Genomic DNA, 17083 nt, shown 5'->3' with positions numbered 1-17083 from the left:
ATGACTTTCCTTCTCGTGAATATCTTAAGGTCCTTTTTGGTTCATAACTTTTTCCCTCCCAAATCGAACCCATGCGAGAAATCCGTAAGTATATGCATTCATTCATTGTGCGGCGGCGACAATCCTTCGAGGTCCGAAAAAAATGATCAGAACAGACAAGGAAATTGAAGCGGAATGCTCCCATTCGAAAACAATCAGCCTCCACGGACCCGAAAGCACAGGACATGCGGTTGCAGGTCAAGCCAACGCCATATAGAATGCAAAGAATACCATTTTTGTTCCGAGAACCACCAGCTCACCGTGACGAGCAACGGCGAGATGATCGGTGTTCGAAAAAAAGAACCGGAGAAAGAAAGCTTTTTTCTCAAAATCGACCGCAGAACGCACGAGGGCAGCAAACAGAAAGAAATGTCCGCCATAAGATACCGACGCTGTAAAAAGTCTATGCTGCATATGATGAATGCAGCCATAACAACACCGAAGAAGATGCAAATAAAATGAGAACTTTTCGAGATGATGAAAAGTCACCATTCACTGCTCGGCGCACGCGCGTCACTCGAACGTATCCCCGGCGGGGACGCTCGAACATAAGGGGTATCTGACGAGAGCGGACATAGGAAAAAATGAAAAAAGGACAACGCAATCTATGATGTTCATGCAGATTCGACCACACATTGCCCGAAGAAAAAAGCAGCAACTCCGGAAGCAAGGGAAGAGAGCCGAACTGCGCGAAGGCCTCGTGTCTATGCAAGGCAATACTGGAAAGCCGAGGATAGAACAGCGATGAGGCCAGAGAGGAACAACACGGGGAAACAGATTAAAGAATAACACAAACGGGAAACGATGAATCTAAAACAAGCATAGGAAAGTCGTGGCAGTCATGACAAAGCCGTCCCTGAGAGACAGCAAAGGGTAAAAAGAACTCAGGGACTCAATCTGATCGTATCCGTCGAAGACAAAGGAAATAGAGCAAGGGAGCCAATCAGACCCGGGGGCCTCGTCAAAAGACCACGACTGATTTACCACCAAGAAGAGGGACCGGAGGCACCGGAGGGGTTGCCGTAACCGCCACCACCGCCGTAGGAGGGAGCAGCAGCAGCACCACCATAGCCGCCACCGTAAGAGGGAGCAGCAGCGCCACCGTAGCCAGAGCCGCCGAAACCACCGCCCATGCCCATGCCACCAGGGGTGCGACGAACATCACGGGTGGCAGCAGCGCCACGACCACGACCACCACCACCACGGCCACGGCCACCACCACCAAATCCGCTACCTTCGCGGGCAATGCTCTCCAGGAAAGAGGGAACGTCCTGGTGGGCCTCCTTCAGGAGCTCAAGCAAGTCGCGAACGACACCGCGGTTGCCGCGGTTGAAGAAAGCAGTGGCGATACCGGTGTTACCGGCACGACCGGTACGACCAATGCGGTGGACGTAGTCATCAATGTCAGTGGGGAGATCGTAGTTGATGACGTGAGTGACGTTAGGGATATCAAGACCACGGGCAGCAACGGCAGTGGCAACCAGGATGGGGCAGCGGCCGTTACGGAAAAGCTCCAGAGCACGCTCACGCTCACGCTGAGTGCGATCACCGTGAATAGCAGTAGCAGGGAAACGCTGGTTGATGAGGAAGTCGGAGAGCGAATCGGCCATACGCTTGGTCTCAACGAAAATCAGAGTAAGACCGGTGCTGCCATGGGTGTGGAGAATATCGAGCAGAACGGAGCGCTTGTCAGCATCTTCGACATATTCAACTCTTTGAGTGATGTTCTCCGAAGTACTTCCGACACGGCCAACGGACAAGAAGATGTAGTCCTTGAGGAAGTCACGTGCAAGCATCTGAATGTCGCGGGGGAAGGTGGCGGAGAACATGAGGGTTTGACGGTTATCGACAGTGGGCATATCCTCACCCTCGACAATGCGACGAATTTGGGGCTCGAAACCCATGTCCAGCATGCGATCAGCCTCGTCGAGAACGAGGTACTTGATGTTAGCCAGGGAAATACGGCCACGCTCAATCAGATCCACAAGACGACCAGGGGTGGCAACGAGAAGATCACAGCCGCGCTCGATTTGGCGAAGCTGGGAGCCAATGTCGGCACCACCGTACACGACACAAGGGCGGACCCATGAGCGGTAAGCGAACTTGCGGGCCTCGTCGAAAATCTGCGAGACCAACTCACGCGTGGGAGCAAGGATGAGGGAAGTGGGGTAAGCCTTGCGTTGGCGGCCGTAGAACTGACCACCACCGGCACCACCCTGGGCAGGGGCGGCCGAGGGACCGTTCTGGAAGGCCTGAGAAAGAATAGGGAAGAGGAAACCACCAGTCTTTCCGGAACCGGTCTGGGCACAAGCCATAAGATCACGGCCGTTCATCACAATGGGAACCGAGTACTTCTGGACAGGAGTAGGAATGATATAGCTGGCGAGCTTGATGTTGGCAATCAGGTGGTCATCCAGAGGGGGGTTGGTGAATTGGGTAACGGGCTCGGGGACGTCATTTCCGGAGGCTTCAACGGGAATGTCATCGTAGTTGCCGAAGTTGATTCCAGTCTGTTGCTTGGAAGGATCGTTGGGAACACCAAAGAGTTCGCGCTCAACGCGAGCATTGGCGGGTCCGGGAATGTGCTTGCCGTCACGCCACTGGCCATCACCTGAGCCACGAGCTTGCTGAGAGCCACCACCACTGTAACCACCGCTGTGAGAAGATCCTGGGTATCCGTAAGCTTTGGGATTGAAGGGTCGGAGTTGTCCGTCGGGAGTCCAGCTGGTCATACCGGTTGCGGGGCCACGAGGGCTGAAGTTGGGAGCGTTAGCGTTAGCCCAGTTGCCACCACTAAACGAACAAGGTGAGGTCAGTTGGTGCTTGATGCGAGATCCAGTGTTTTTGGGGTCATACCGAGGACCACCGAAGCCAGGTCCGGAGGGAGCAGCATCGGCATCACCACTGGGGGCGGGGCCGGGGCCGCGCTGGCGAAGGTGAGGAGGAATGTATGCGGCACGGCCAACAGGGGCGTTACCCTGGGGGGCGTGCTGAGACTCGTTGAGGGAAAGGTTTCCCATTTGCAAACCGTCGGCCATCTTTGCGGTTGGTTTTGAAGAAAATTTCTAATTCCACGTAGAGTTAGAAGCTGCACGATAGACCAAAGTGAACGATATGCAGATAGATTTGCCTTATTCACCGAAAAAGTTTCGTTGGTAGATAAGGCCCAAGATATCTGGAGAAGATGCTTGGGGGAAGAGAGGGAAAGAGAAAGAGAAAGAGAGAGGGAGAGGGAGGAGAAGTCGATGGATACAATACCTTTTTTTAAGGTCAAGGGAGAGACTGTGAAAAGACGAAGTTGCTTTTCTGTTTCACTCGATAAGAAAAAAAGATCGAGTGGACAATAAAGCACGAGAAAACCACAGAGAGGATGGAAAATGCAAATCTCCCGAATCTAAAAGCTCTAAAGCAGAAAGAAGAAAAGAGAGAGAGAGAGAGATGAGTGGAAAAAAGGGATGATGGGGGGTTAAGTCAAGAGAGAAGAGTGGATGAAGACTGTGGGAAGGAGGCAACAAAAGTTGGAGTTGCGGCGCTGTGTGGCCGGAGGCGGTACCTTCAAGCGACTTTGATTTTGTATGTGATATGCCTATCCCCACAGGTACCAATTAGGTATCTACGCCACTGAAGAAATTTCTATTCGCCAGTTGTCCGTAGGCGGTCTGCCCAGCACCTGGATGACTAAAAGAAGAGGCGAGTGACCTCACTGGCCCTTAACTAGAAGTTAGAGGACGATCTTCCAGGCCAGTGCGTTGTATCGAGGCTCCACCAATATCACCACCTACGTGACTGATTTACATGATCTGCCAACTAATGATGATAGGAGTCATCGACCATGGGTAGAATTCAAGTCGATATGAAAACCGCCCCATAAATAGACAGATTGTAGTTGATCTAAATACATCACTTACGCACCATACTGTCCTTTCTCTTGCTGTTCTTGCTGCTGGCCTCGTCGACGGCGAATCAAAACACCTACCACAGCAACCAAAACGAAGAAAATAATGGCCTGCTGCATGAAGTAGGATGGTGTAGCGGCCATGAGAGCCTCATTCGTGACACTCGGCTCTTGGGCGAGTTCTTAAGCTTCCAACATGATCAGTCACTTCCGACCGGTAGCAAAAGGACGTCGCACAGACAGTCACCTGTCTAGAGCTCATCGCGGCTACCTTTGTCCTCGGTCTCGGAGTCTACTTCAAGCTCGCCACTCTTGACGATCTTGACAGCCTGCTTGGGCCTGTCGCCGGAGCCCTTGGGGACGTTCTGGATCTTGTCAACAACCTCGTAGCCCTCAAGGACCTCGCCGAACACGACGTGGCGGCCATCCAGCCATCTACATAATGTCAGTCAGGCATGGTACTGAATAATGGATGCAACAGTGGATACGAACGAGGTGATAGCGGTGGTGATGAAGAACTGGGAGCCGTTGGTATCCTTGCCGGCATTGGCCATGCCTACAGACGGTCAGATACATGTGAAATTTAGACCAAGACGAGTTGATCTCCTTACTCAGTAGGCCCTTCTTGGTGTGGCGCAGCTTGAAGTTCTCATCCTTGAACTTGTTGCCGTAGATCGATTTTCCGCCAGTACCTGTACAGGTTTAGTGATGCAACTAACCGGCTTCGAGGTTCACGAACCATCGCCCTTGGTGAAATCACCACCCTGGATCATGAAATCTTTGATAACACGGTGGAATGTCGAGTCCTGGTAACCAAAGCCCTTCTCGCCAGTAGCCAGAGCGCTGGAGGTGGGAAGGTCAGCATGTCGGAATAAACGTTGGACATATCGACTCAGCTGGTAAGCCATACCGGAAGTTCTCAGCGGTCTATACACCGAAAGATGTCAGCGATGATCCTCAATTGATTCGATGAGGATATAGCTCTACGAACCTCGGGGACGGTCTTGCCGTACAAGCCCATTACAATGCGACCAAGAGGCTGATCACCATGCTGAATGTCGAAGTAGACCTGTCACAACCCAATCAGCACCGCCTACATCTCATAGCCATTGTTTTAGTTTTAATCACCTTGCTAGTGATCTTGGGACCACGAGGCTGGTTAGCTTCCTCAGCTTGGACCAGCGCAAAACCGGCGGCAAAGACCAAGAAAAGAGACAAGAAAAGATTCTTGAAAAACATGATTGCCAATTGACACTGTTCTAGAAGGATACAGTGAAAAGTGAAGATGAAGCAATTGAGAGGGGAAGAAGGCCAGCTTGCAAACAATGGCGTGCGGAGAAGGGACGGGTTAATGCCAGAAAAGTCAGGCATAAATCAACCACGGAAAAACGTTAACGGAGGAAATCTCCCGGAGTCAACGAGAGCCAAAGTAACGGCTCCATTCAATTGTCAAGACACTAGCCAGCCAACACAATCCAAAATGGTATGATAGCCATTGTTGCTATGGAATCCATATCTGCAGAGCTCCTCGACTAACGATTCTCCGACAGGTTTTCATCCTGGGTGTTAACTTTCCCGAGCGGAACCTGCTCAAGGCAAGCCGAACCCTCACGGTTGCGCCCGCAACCTCGATGCCTTGAACTAATTGATCCTCGACTAACAAGCAATCTGGGCAACAGAAATCCCTCGAGACATTCTTCGGAATCGGCAACAACACCTCGGCTCGCCTCATGTCCCGCTTCAACATCCACCCGACCTGCCGCGTCGGCGAGCTCGCCAACAAGCAGGTCCTTGACCTCACAGCCGTGCTATCGGAGATGAAAATCGAGAACGACTTGCGCAGAGAGGTTCTGAATGATATCAAGCGTATGAAGGAGACTGGAACTTATCGCGGCCGACGTCATGCGCTGGGCTTGCCTGTGAGGGGACAGCGGACTCGCACTCAGGTGGGTATTCTTTTTCTCCTTGTGCTTCCTTGTTATGTCGGCTTTCGCTGCTCTTGGGGTTCTATGGCAGTTCGCCGCTAACGAAACTCCAACAGATCAAAACTCCTGTCAAGCTGAACCGCATGGAGCGCAGGCTATAAACTTGGTGGTATCATGTTGGACTATTGCTATTATTTATGGGATTGTCTCACAGTTTTGTGAGAGGCATGGATTTGGCGTTTTCTTGATTCCTGGCACTCGATATATGCCAGCTTGTATGTGAATGGGACTGCGGATGTATTATAGGCTAGACACAAAACCTAGGGTGAATGGACGGTTTAAGCAAAAGACTAAATAGCGACTTCGTAGCGACACTTAATTGAATCTTTGGTGTATATCCAATTCAGAGTCAAAAGAAAATAATAGTACGTGAAGATAGAATAGATAGTAAAGGGGGAAACAATATGTAAGTCTAAACTTTTGCCCTCAACCAAGTGTTAAACGCCAGGCCCATATGTGCACTTATGCCTTTGAAGACAGTACGCCTTCACCACGGTTGATTTGAATACTCTTATCCTCACCAGCGCTGACAATGCCCACCGTCTTGTCCCAGCACACACTGAAGACCTTCACACCTTCACCTCCGACCCGCTTGCTATCCGACTTGCCCTCCTCCTCGAGGCTCTTGCGAGTAATCGAGTAGACACTCTCACCAACAACACCTTCCTTGTCGGTCTTGGTGGATCGAATGTCCCAGATTCTGCACGTACCATCGTGGCTACCACTGATGAGACCATATGTGCTGTGGGGGTCACGAGCCAAGCTGACAACAGCATTAGTGTGACCACGGAGAGTCATGGCAGCCACGGTCGTAGCAGATGCACGGGGGTCAATCAGAGTAATGTGGCGGGCGGCAGTACCAGCAGCCAAAAGGCTGAGCTCGGGCAGGTGTTCGAGGGAGAGGAGCGAGTGTGATGTGGTGCGAGTGTCGACCAAAGCGCTAGTGACCAAATCCCAGGTCCGCAACGAGTGGTCCCATGAGGCAGAGTAACCAACAGTAGCATCCTTTCCATCGAAGATAGCGGCGGAGACGGGTGCTGTGTGGGCCGAAAGAAGGGCCAAAGGACCACGCTGTGGCGTGCTGACTGATGTGTTCAACTTTCGGCGCTTTGTGTTCCGAGCATTGCTGGATGGGAGCAAGTTTTCCGGTGCTGCCGGGGCATCGGCCTTCTTGGTCGACCAGTATCCAACAGTGTGGTCTGCGGAACCAGTCAACAGACGGTTGGACTTGGCATGAACTGCTAGTGACTCAATGCCACCCTTGTGACCGTACAACTCCAACTGGGGAGAAATCTTTCCAGCAAAGCCACCCTCACCCTCGGTATACTTCCACAGACGGACCGTGCGATCAAGACCAGCCGATGCGATCTGGTTCGGGGAAACAAACTTGGCGGCTCTGATGGACGCAGTGTGGCCTCCGTCGGCGGCGGCAGGGGAGGTCGCAATAGTCTCAGATGACATGTTCCAGATCCGAAGTAGACCATCATAACTTCCTGATAGGATTCTTTCCTGGCCCTTGGTGAAAGTCGCACCTGATGCCCAGGATGCAGCAGATGAAGTACTAGAAAGGACGTCTGTCGCGCTAACCCAGTCATCGTGCTGGAATGAGGCGATGTGCAGAGGCGGAATCAAGGCCCGAACATACTCAATCTCGAGCGTCGTCTCAGCAGAGATGCCGTTGGAGACCAGGTATTCATCAATCGAAGTCTTCAAGAACGTTCCATTGATCAAAAACTCGAACGGAATGGGCTTTTCGTTTGAGAGCAGGTTGTTCACTAGTGTGGACAGAGCATAACGTCGGAGACCTGGTTGAAATCAAAGTCAGGTTCTGATGCTACCAAATTCTTGTGATCGACAATCGGTCTCTTACCAGTAGGAACGAGAATTGGGCCGGTGCTTTCAGGTAGAGCAATATCTTCCTGTTGGCTGGTAAGCTGCACTCGAACCTGCCTCTGCGCAGACTCTGCGGCAGCAGTCATCAGATCGTCACTCATTGTAGAATCGAGTTCTAATTGTTTCCGATGTTGCAGATGGAATCTTTTCTTGGTGGCTGTCGCATTTTCGGCGGGTGAGGAAAAAATACGGTGACCCGTGCGGCACACTTGCGCAGAGCGCGGAGATGGTTCCACACTGTTTACATGCATGAATACTGATTGCAGGTTCTTCGGGCTTTCTCTGGATAAATCATGATTCTAATATATACATAAGGTCTACCTTCTAGCCGCTCTTCGAATCTCTGAAATAGCACGTCGCCGGTGATCAGACTCTGCAAACAAGGCCTCGATCAGGTCAATCACTTCTTCAGCAGAGAACTCCAAGCCCAGTTCGCCTTCGAGCCAAAGGAATTTGATATCAGCGAGAGAGCTCTCAAGGATGTTGACCAGATACTGGAAACGGAGCCAGTTAGGAACATATATAGCGGTGACGGGCATTGCCTCAGGGCCACCCGCCTCGGGCGCAAAGAGGTCCTCCAATTTAGAGATTTGGTTGCAGAAGGAGACCAGTTGCCGGGACTGATCCTCCGAAATGTCACCTAGATCCTCGACATCGATGACCACTTTATTGATCACTGTGGACAAGAGAGATCCGACGGACTGCAGCAGCGCAGAGTGAGACAGTATAGGCTGCCATTCCTTGTAAACATCGCGGATCCGGTCCACTGTGACGCTTACAGATGTCTCACAATCCGATTGGAATGGCTGCTCAGAGCACTGTACGAATCCCTGGGCCCCATCCAGCAGATCGGTAACTATCGTGCGTTGTGTCTGCATCTCTTTGCTGTACGCAAGTTTGCCAAATCTTTCCAGAGCATCCACATCAGACTGAAGTCTCGAGAATTCGTGTTCCTCCATTAATTTCCGAAGCTCATCGGCAAGGTACAAACTATCATTGTACAGGTACATCTGCCCTGAGTTCAGCTTCAGCGTGTAGAATGTCGATGATGTAGCCTTAAACATAGCCAAGATTAAGGTTGGTAATGCAAGAAGACCAGCACCAGAAGAAGCGACACGGGATTTGGCATGTCTGGGCTCTCGTTAGTTTGACGCACACAAAAGCTGTGGTAGGAGGGCTTACGCAGGCTGTGAGATATCCTTTGAATCGGTGATTTGCTGCTGCACAATTCTGAGAACTGACTCGGGGATGTCGGTGATGGTAAACACTTCTTTTAGTGTGACCTCTTTGGGTGATGCAGATCCAACTAAGCTCTTTTTGCCGGCTTCGTTTGCTGTTGTCGTGCTGTGGGGTTGTGAGGGCGTCTTATCGAGCCCTTTGTCATCTTCATCATCATCACCCCAACCCCAGGCGTCATCGGCATCGTCTTCTTCCATAGAAGGAGGTTCATCTGGTTTGGCCTGATCTGAAGTCTCCTCAGTATCCTCGTCATCAAGACCCCACGCACTGACGTCCTCCTCTTCATCATGTTTCGTTGTTTTCTCAGACGTGTCTTCTTCATTTTCATCCCAGTTTGCGTCCCAGTCATCCTGGACGACATTTTCCAAAAGAGCGCCGTCAGCCTGAGAGACCTTTTCCTTTTCGATTCGTTCGACCTGTTTCGTTGTCCCCTGGCTGGCAGCAAGAACTTTGCGAACGCTATCGAGCGAGTCGACTCTACGCCGAGTCAACCACAGCCGCGGGGCTTGGTTGACCCAGGAAACGAGTTCTTCTTGGCCAGTCCAGCCCCAAGAGTCTATCTGCTTCGTGAACTGTAGAACATGGTCCAGAATGCCTTCGAAATCGGCGAGTCCATCTAGATCAGTGGGGATGGCAGAAGACAGCCACTCTGATATCGCTTTCGAGGAGATTGTTGGAATGAAGGATTCACAGAGAGTTACAGATACCGACGACGGGAGATTTTGCCGCAAGTAGCCCAGAACACTAGATAGACGATCCAATGTCTCTTCAGCAGTCGTCTCTGAGGCCTCAGGCTTAATGCGAATGCCTGTGTCCGTGACAACTACCCCATGGCTTGCCCTAGTCCCCGGAGGGTAAGGTAGCAGGATTGGATTGACAATCACCGACAACAAGTCCTTTTGGAGTTTCTCATTGGCAGATGCGAATATATCGAGTCGGGCGAGGGACGTGATGGTGCTCTCGAGAGAATCTGCATCTGCACTGGAAACCCGGAATTCGCCTTGTTGAGAATCAACCTTCAATTGATCCGCCCAGCGCAAACGGAGCGCATCCACGATCTCACCTCGCAGCCGTGACACCTCGTCAGCGAGTATACTCATCACATTCGTATTGGTGAAGAACGCATCCTTTCCAATAGCCGCGTCGGTGGACTCCAATTGTTCAATGGCGGTGGTAATCTGGCCATTTTTGAGGGCAGTTCGTCCAATCTCTAGCTCCTGGCAAAGTCGTTGCACCTCTTCCAGTGTGTCTGCTACGGCCTGGTTGAAAGCAATCTCTGTTTCAACCAAATCAACTTTTGCCCTGGCATCTTCAACCTTCGCCTGCAGAGGTCCGGTCTGCTCATGCTGCGCGACAATTTCTCGCGCGGTCAATCTCGAGCGCTCAATATCAGCGTGCAGTTGCTTCGCTTGAATAATCCAGTCGTCGGCATCGAAGGTGTTCTCGCGACTCAGGGAGCTGATCTCATTCTGTCCGTACACAGAAGCACTAAAGTCAGTAACAGTAAACGTGCCGTGAGTCAGGCATTGGAATTACATACCTCCACCTGAATACGCGCCTTCGAGATAAGCTCCAATTCCCTAGCGAGAGCAGTTGCGGGGAACTTGCCGGCAACTACATTGTCCTCAGGATACGTGCCTTCAGCGACGAAGCCTAGCACCGCCTGGCATAGCTGCTCGTCTCCAGTAGTTCCTGCCATCGCACAAACGTCTCCAGCTTGACTGAAGCACAAATTGTCAAACAGGGAACACGAGCCTCGGAGCGGATGTTGATGAAGAAGGGAAGGTAGAGCTGTCAACAACCCGTGACTTTAGGCGTCACCGCCCCACGTGGTGTATGCCTCAAGATCTCTACTGTGTAAATCTTTAGAAAGTAAAAAGTCCTACAATATCCTAATATCCTGATAATCCTTGAATGTGACTGGTTCGATGAGATAAATATTTTCCTAAGTTCCTTTGTTCTATAACTTCTTTCAACCTTGGAATCGTCCGTCGCTTTGTAAGAGAACTGGGTCCCCCGACCTTGGACACTCCGCCTGGGTCCAACACCTTTTATCAAGACTCACCGTGCCTCGAATTCTCCCAAGCCTGAGTCGGGCAAAATACACTTCTCTGTAAGTCAAGAGCGTGACGGTGAAACGTTTTCTCGTCTATGGAGGGGCATCAGCCCTCTATCTCCCAAAACTCTGCCCTCCCCCACCGTTGTCACTTTTCCTTGGCGACATGCGAGCCAGCTGGATACATCCTTCGACATCATTCGGATGAAGACCCTTTCTTTTTTGCTGTTGTTTTTGGTCTCTTCGAGCTTATACTGGGCCTGATCGATATCCGAGTCTCTTCCAATTCGTGGTTGTACTTGATATCAGAGTGCTCGATGAACGTGCTTACAATCGTATCCAATGCCTACTACCTGAGAGACGAGAATCGCTAATGCAATTCGCCCAGACTGTCAAACTTCCGGCGAAATTTCTTCACTGGGTCTTCTGCCCCATTGATCAATATGTCGCCTTCAGTGCAGAACAGTCACTTCAAACTGCTCCAGCAGTTCAAGCCTGATTACTCGCCGAGCGAGTTCACTCAGTATGAATCACAGCGCACTGGCATGAGAGTGGTCATCATCGACCAGCCAGGTCCTAAGGTGAATGGTTACTTTGTTCTTGCAACCGAAATTCACGATGATTCGGGTGCTCCTCACACTCTAGAGCACTTGTGCTTCATGGGTTCTCGCAACTACCGCTATAAGGGCTTTTTGGACAAGCTAGCTACCCGTGTATACTCCAGTACCAATGCTTGGACAGCAACTGATCACACTGCGTATACACTGGATACTGCAGGCTGGGAAGGCTTTGCTCGCATTCTGCCAGTCTACTTGGAGCATGTGATTGCGCCAACTTTGACTGACGAAGGCTGCTACACTGAAGTCCACCACATTGACGGCTCTGGAAACGATGCCGGTGTCGTGTACTCTGAAATGCAGGGTGTGCAAAACAATGCCGCCGAGCTGATCGATCTGGCCGCCCGGCGACTGATGTACGCGCCCGGTATAGGCTTCCGCTATGAGACAGGAGGTATGATGGAGCAGCTTCGTAAACTGCCCGCGGAGCGCATTCGCGAGTTCCACCGTGAGATGTACCAGCCCAAGAACTTGTGCTTGATCATTACCGGCGAAGTCGACCAGAACAACATGTTAGAGATCTTGGATAAATTCGAAGATACAATCTTAGATGTCATTCCTAGCCCAGACGCACCCTTCAAGAGACCTTGGGTGGATTCCAAGCAGGCTGCCTACTTGACAGAATCGGCGATTCAGACAGTTGAGTTCCCTGAGGAGGATGAATCATTCGGTGAAATCGAAATTCGATTCATGGGACCTGACTGCACAGATCCTATCCTATGTGAGTTTCTGTTCACTAATTTGCGAGGTCAAAAACTTACTGTGTCATAGCCGGGGCTCTTAATGTGTCTCTCTTGTATCTGGCCGGTTCATCTGCAGCCCTGCTAGAGAACATCATTGTAGAGAAGGAACAGCTTGCCAGTGCCGTCTACTACGCAACTGAAGACCACCCCAGTATGGAGGTTCGTTTCACTTTGACCAGCGTCGAGACCGAGAAGTTGCAGCAGGTTGAGAAGAGATTCTTCGAAATTCTCCAAGATGCGATGGCCAAGGCACTAGACATGCAATATTTGAAGGAGTGCATTGCCCGTCAGCGCCGGACCTGGAAGTTCTCCACCGAGAGTTCTGCCTCCTCCTTCGCAGAGTACGTTATCTCTGATTTCCTCTTCGGGAAGCGCGATGGCTCGACTCTGATGGACGTCGCAACTCTGAAGGAATATGAAGTCCTTGAGACCTGGTCTGAGGACCAATGGCGTGCTTTCATGAAGAAATGGATTTCCGATGCAGCCCACGTCACTATCTTGGGTGTCCCGTCCAGGAAGATGTCTGAGACCTTGAAAAAGGATGAAGAGGCTCGGGCTGCTGCGCAGAAGGAGCGTCTTGGCGAGAAGGGCCTGAAGGAGCTTGCCGACAAGCTCGAAAGGACCAAGGCAGAGAACGACAAGGAGATCCCACAGGAGCTGCTAGAACGGTTCGCTATCCCCGGCACCGAGTCCATCCACTTTATGGAGACCGCCACCGCTCGTTCAGGTGCTGCCCTGAAGGCTGGACGCCCCGACAACAAGATTCAAACTGTTGTCGATGCCGACAAGCTTGACCAGTCCCTTTTCATCCACTTCGAGCATATCCCCAGTAGCTTTGTCCAGCTTTCCGTTCTCATCTCAGCTGATGCTGTGCCTGTCCAGCTGCGTCCATTGCTGTCCATCTACACCGAAGCGTTCTTCAACATTCCGGTGCAGCGCGATGGCAAGACAATCGACTTTGAGCAGGTTGTTGTGGAATTAGAGCGGGATACCGTGGGATACTCGATGGAGACTGCTCGCGGTCTTGGAAACTCGGAGATGCTCCGTGTCTCTTTCCAGGTTGAGCTGGAGAAGTACGAGAACGCCATCGCCTGGCTGCAGGAGCTGTGCTGGAAGTCTGTCTTCGACGTGGAGAGACTAAAGGCGATCAACTCCCGTCTCTTGGCCGACGTGCCTGACTCCAAACGCAGCGGCGACGACATGCTTGCTGCCGTGCATGTGATGGTTCACTACGCAGAGGAGTCGATTGTCCGCGCTCGTTCCACCTTGGTCAAGGCTCGCTATCTCAAGCGCGTCAAGCGTCTGCTCGCCGAGAGCCCCGAGAAAGTCGTGAACCGCATGGAGGAGATTCGCAATTCGCTATTCCAGCCCGACAACGTCCGTGTAATCGTCATTGCCGATATCGAGAAGCTCCAAAACCCAGTCTCGGCCTGGAAGCCCTTCGCCGAGACTCTCGGCACCAGCACTGAGTTGCGGCCGATCACCAACCGACGCGCTCGACTGAGCGATGCCGGCAAGAACATTGGCGGCAAGTCATACATTGTCCCCATGCCGACTATCGACTCGTCCTTCGCCTACGCCACCGGCCGTGGTCTGGACTCGTACGATGCTCCCGAGCTTCCCGCGCTGCTAGTCGCAATCTCATACATGAACGCCGTTGAGGGTCCCCTCTGGGTTGCCGTCCGCGGCACCGGTCTGGCATACGGCACCAACTTCAGCTACAACATCGACACTGGCTTTGTCAACTTCGACGTGTACCGGTCCCCGAACGCCCACAAGGCGTTCGAGTCTAGCAAGCTGATCGTTGAGAACTATCTGAACGGTGTTACGCCTTTCGATCCGTTGATGCTCGAGGGCGCTATCAGCAGCATCGTGGTCAACTTCGCTAATGAGCAGATGACTGCCGCCGGTGCTGCTCAGGGCAGTTTCATCCGCCAGGTCGTGCGCAACTTGCCCAGCGACTACAAGGAGAAGATGCTCAAGAATGTGCGCGCTATCACCACTGACCAGATCAGGGGTGCTCTGCGTGATATCATCTTGCCCATGTTCGATCCGAAGAAGGCGAACTTGGTTGTCACCTGTGCAACTGTGTTGGAAGAGGTGAGTTGGCTTTTCTTATCTTTTATTTTTCAGGCATCGATTGCTAATTGTCTACAATCAGACCATCAAGCAGGGCTTCGAGGCTTGCGGTTTCACTCCCACAGTCCAGCCCCTCAAGGAATTCGAGGATGACTATGGTCTGAAGGTCGGCGATGAGGAAGAGGACGATGAAGATGAAGATGATGACGAGGACTATGAGACCGGATCCGAGGATGATGACGATGAGAGTGACGAAGAGTGATATGACTGATGAACTAAAGGTCTGTACATGAATATAGCAAAGTAGATCACATAAAGGACGGGAAGTGTGACCTCTACATAGCCTCGACAGTGAATCTACTCTATTACTTGCTACGAATGCGCTGCACCTATAATTTTCCCAAATGTAGAAACACCAAGCTCATAAATGAACCAAACAAAGCTTTAAAATTCACACTAGTTATATGAAATGTAATCACACACATCCTCCCAGGGGAGGTAAATATGGTACACGCCAGACAAGACACCATCTTGACTGAACCCGGAACCCATCCTCGAAGAACTATGTCCCCAAGAATGGACTCTCGGTAATTGCCCCCTTCAATCTTTCTTCCTATAACCGCCCGTAGCACAATATGAGTTCCAGTTCCATGCAACCCATACCCTCCACTTCGGTGATAATCCCGCGCTTCCCCAACCCTTCACAGGTCAGGCTCGAGAACGAAAATCACCAACTCAACTCCTTCCGCCCCTTCAACGTCCTCCGAATAAGAGTCTTACGCCCATTCCTATCCTTCTTGCGCGCCAGGTACCCATGGCGACGCTTCTGCACCCGTCGTGAGGGCCGGAACGTCACGCGGCGCACGCCGAGAGAAGCACTGGCCGAGAACGAGCGGGTCTGCTGCGGAGCAGGAGCAGAACCCCGGGAGAGGAGTGATGACAGCGGCGAGAAGGCGGATGCGGTTGGCGTGGGAAAGCGGGCGCCGAGTGTTTGCGAGGGTTGGAAGCGGGTTGGCGTGGAGAGGAGGGAGAAGGAGCGGGATGAGGGTGTGGACTGTGTGCTTGGTAGTTGCGGAATTCGGGCAAATCTAGTCAGGGTCAGCAGCAGTCCGGTTTGGTTGGTTTCGAAGCTGGAATGAGTTCTGGGGTCTGGGTTGGGACTTTGCGTACCTGTTCAACGGAGTTCGCATGGCCGATGTGGTGGCCCGGACGGCTGAGGGAATGGCCCTGGAGCGGAGACAGAACATTTTTGAGGACCCTGCGATTTATTGTAGGGCGATTGAGGTTCAGGTGGGAGGCTTTGTTGGACTTGGAGGGCTCGAGTTGAGGGCTTGGAGGACAAGACGCGGGCGTCGGACAGAAAATTAAGCGCGGAGCCGCCGAAGCACGGACCCGCGTTGAGATGGGTGTTTTGTTACGACGTGCACTATACTTGGGGAGGGTTAGAAGAGGTGGAATTGTGTCAATTGTTGAATTTACAATCTTCTAACTATCTACAATTTCTGGGAGCTATCAACATGAGAAGTACAGTTGCAGCGTAAAGTCGACCTACCCGATCGGGCCTAGCGTCTCCGAACTTTTTTGATCTCGAGATGCGACTGAATATCGCCCATACACTTCTCTCTCTGTCTCTCTCTCTTGGTCGCAACTACACTGAACTCAGGAGATCCTTTGATTCCAACTCTCTCAATCCTACCACCGGGCCACCTTATCTTCGACCGCAATCCCAATTCCACCAAACCCGAACAATACCAATTCCACCAAAATGGCAACCCAAGGCCCCCAAGCCCTGCCCCCGGTCACAATTCAAAACACACAAACAATCAGCCAATCCGCCGCGCAAGAATTCCTAGCCGCCTATCTGGACCGCGCCGCAACAGACCCATCACTGCAACCCAACGCCAGCATCAGCGAGCATGGCCCCGTCTCGCGCACAACCGCCGCAGCACCGAACCTGATACTGCACAACCTGAAGCGCGTGCAAGCAGGTCTTGCCGGCGAGGTCCTCGGCCGCGACTTGACTGTCGCGAAGCAGAATCCTGGAGAGGAGTACCTGGATGTTGCTGCCGGAATTGTGCCGAGCAACAATCAGGAGCAGCTGGAGGATGGCGATGATCTCGTTATGAATGATGCGGAGTTTGAGACTGAGGCGGAGGCGTTTGCGGAGCAGGAGGCTGGGCTTGATAAGGAGGAGCGTAAGCGGAAGAAGAAGGAGAGGAGGTTGGCGGAGAAGAAGGAGAAGGCGAGGGCGAAGGCTGAGGAGTCTGATTGAGTGTGTGGAATATATATGGTTGTGGGCGTTGCTGCATTGGGTTGGAGTCTTCTTTGCTTCTTTCATTATTTCGATCTGAAGGTTTACTCTGGGCTGGGTCTGGTTTTGGACGTACAAAAGTACAATTTGCATTTCATTGCACAAACAGTGAGGTTTAGAGCTTAGACGAATTGCTATAATTCAATCAATACTATGGATCATGGAACATCTCCACCGCTGGGTATAGTCAGTCCAGCTGTCTTGCCGTACAAAGCTCAGAACCAAA

At 51.9% G+C, this 17083-nt stretch overlaps 7 protein-coding genes across 7 annotated transcripts; 3 read left to right on the top strand and 4 right to left on the bottom strand.

Moving 5' to 3' along the window:
- Nucleotides 1-1019: 1019 nt before the first annotated feature.
- N7515_002453 (DEAD/DEAH box helicase) lies at nucleotides 1020-3077 on the bottom strand (the record flags this gene model as incomplete). The annotated part of the gene is made up of 1 exon (XM_056663197.1): nucleotides 1020-3077. One exon carries the CDS (start codon nucleotides 3075-3077, stop codon nucleotides 1020-1022), a length of 2058 nt encoding a protein of 685 aa, XP_056525310.1.
- An 866-nt stretch (nucleotides 3078-3943) lies between these two features.
- N7515_002452 (peptidylprolyl isomerase) lies at nucleotides 3944-5173 on the bottom strand (the record flags this gene model as incomplete). Its single annotated transcript, XM_056663196.1, has 8 exons — nucleotides 3944-4116; nucleotides 4206-4369; nucleotides 4427-4490; nucleotides 4546-4626; nucleotides 4674-4777; nucleotides 4845-4861; nucleotides 4926-5003; nucleotides 5063-5173. The coding sequence occupies 8 exons, from the start codon at nucleotides 5171-5173 to the stop codon at nucleotides 3944-3946; spliced, it is 792 nt and encodes a 263-aa protein (XP_056525309.1).
- A 241-nt stretch (nucleotides 5174-5414) lies between these two features.
- N7515_002451 (mitochondrial 37S ribosomal protein uS13m) lies at nucleotides 5415-6020 on the top strand (the record flags this gene model as incomplete). Its single annotated transcript, XM_056663195.1, has 4 exons — nucleotides 5415-5417; nucleotides 5485-5547; nucleotides 5599-5880; nucleotides 5976-6020. 4 exons carry the CDS (start codon nucleotides 5415-5417, stop codon nucleotides 6018-6020), a joined length of 393 nt encoding a protein of 130 aa, XP_056525308.1.
- A 361-nt stretch (nucleotides 6021-6381) lies between these two features.
- N7515_002450 (uncharacterized protein) lies at nucleotides 6382-10750 on the bottom strand (the record flags this gene model as incomplete). Its single annotated transcript, XM_056663194.1, has 5 exons — nucleotides 6382-7724; nucleotides 7790-8049; nucleotides 8134-8943; nucleotides 8995-10520; nucleotides 10592-10750. 5 exons carry the CDS (start codon nucleotides 10748-10750, stop codon nucleotides 6382-6384), a joined length of 4098 nt encoding a protein of 1365 aa, XP_056525307.1.
- Nucleotides 10751-11550: 800 nt separating this feature from the next.
- Nucleotides 11551-14808, top strand: N7515_002449 (putative zinc metalloprotease; the record flags this gene model as incomplete). Its single annotated transcript, XM_056663193.1, has 3 exons — nucleotides 11551-12445; nucleotides 12496-14567; nucleotides 14629-14808. The coding sequence occupies 3 exons, from the start codon at nucleotides 11551-11553 to the stop codon at nucleotides 14806-14808; spliced, it is 3147 nt and encodes a 1048-aa protein (XP_056525306.1).
- Nucleotides 14809-15273: 465 nt separating this feature from the next.
- On the bottom strand, nucleotides 15274-15793 carry N7515_002448 (mitochondrial 54S ribosomal protein bL34m; the record flags this gene model as incomplete). Its single annotated transcript, XM_056663192.1, has 2 exons — nucleotides 15274-15634; nucleotides 15717-15793. 2 exons carry the CDS (start codon nucleotides 15791-15793, stop codon nucleotides 15274-15276), a joined length of 438 nt encoding a protein of 145 aa, XP_056525305.1.
- Nucleotides 15794-16311: 518 nt separating this feature from the next.
- On the top strand, nucleotides 16312-16818 carry N7515_002447 (uncharacterized protein; the record flags this gene model as incomplete). The annotated part of the gene is made up of 1 exon (XM_056663191.1): nucleotides 16312-16818. The coding sequence occupies one exon, from the start codon at nucleotides 16312-16314 to the stop codon at nucleotides 16816-16818; it is 507 nt and encodes a 168-aa protein (XP_056525304.1).
- Between the last annotated feature and the right edge of the window lie 265 nt (nucleotides 16819-17083).

This window comes from Penicillium bovifimosum (genome assembly GCF_028826915.1).
Source record: "Penicillium bovifimosum strain IBT 22155 chromosome Unknown utg000002l_segment0_segment0, whole genome shotgun sequence".
NCBI classification, from domain to species: Eukaryota; Fungi; Ascomycota; class Eurotiomycetes; order Eurotiales; family Aspergillaceae; genus Penicillium; species Penicillium bovifimosum.
The sequence above is the reverse complement of the archived record's forward strand: the minus strand, read 5'-3'. Positions and strand labels throughout refer to the sequence as shown.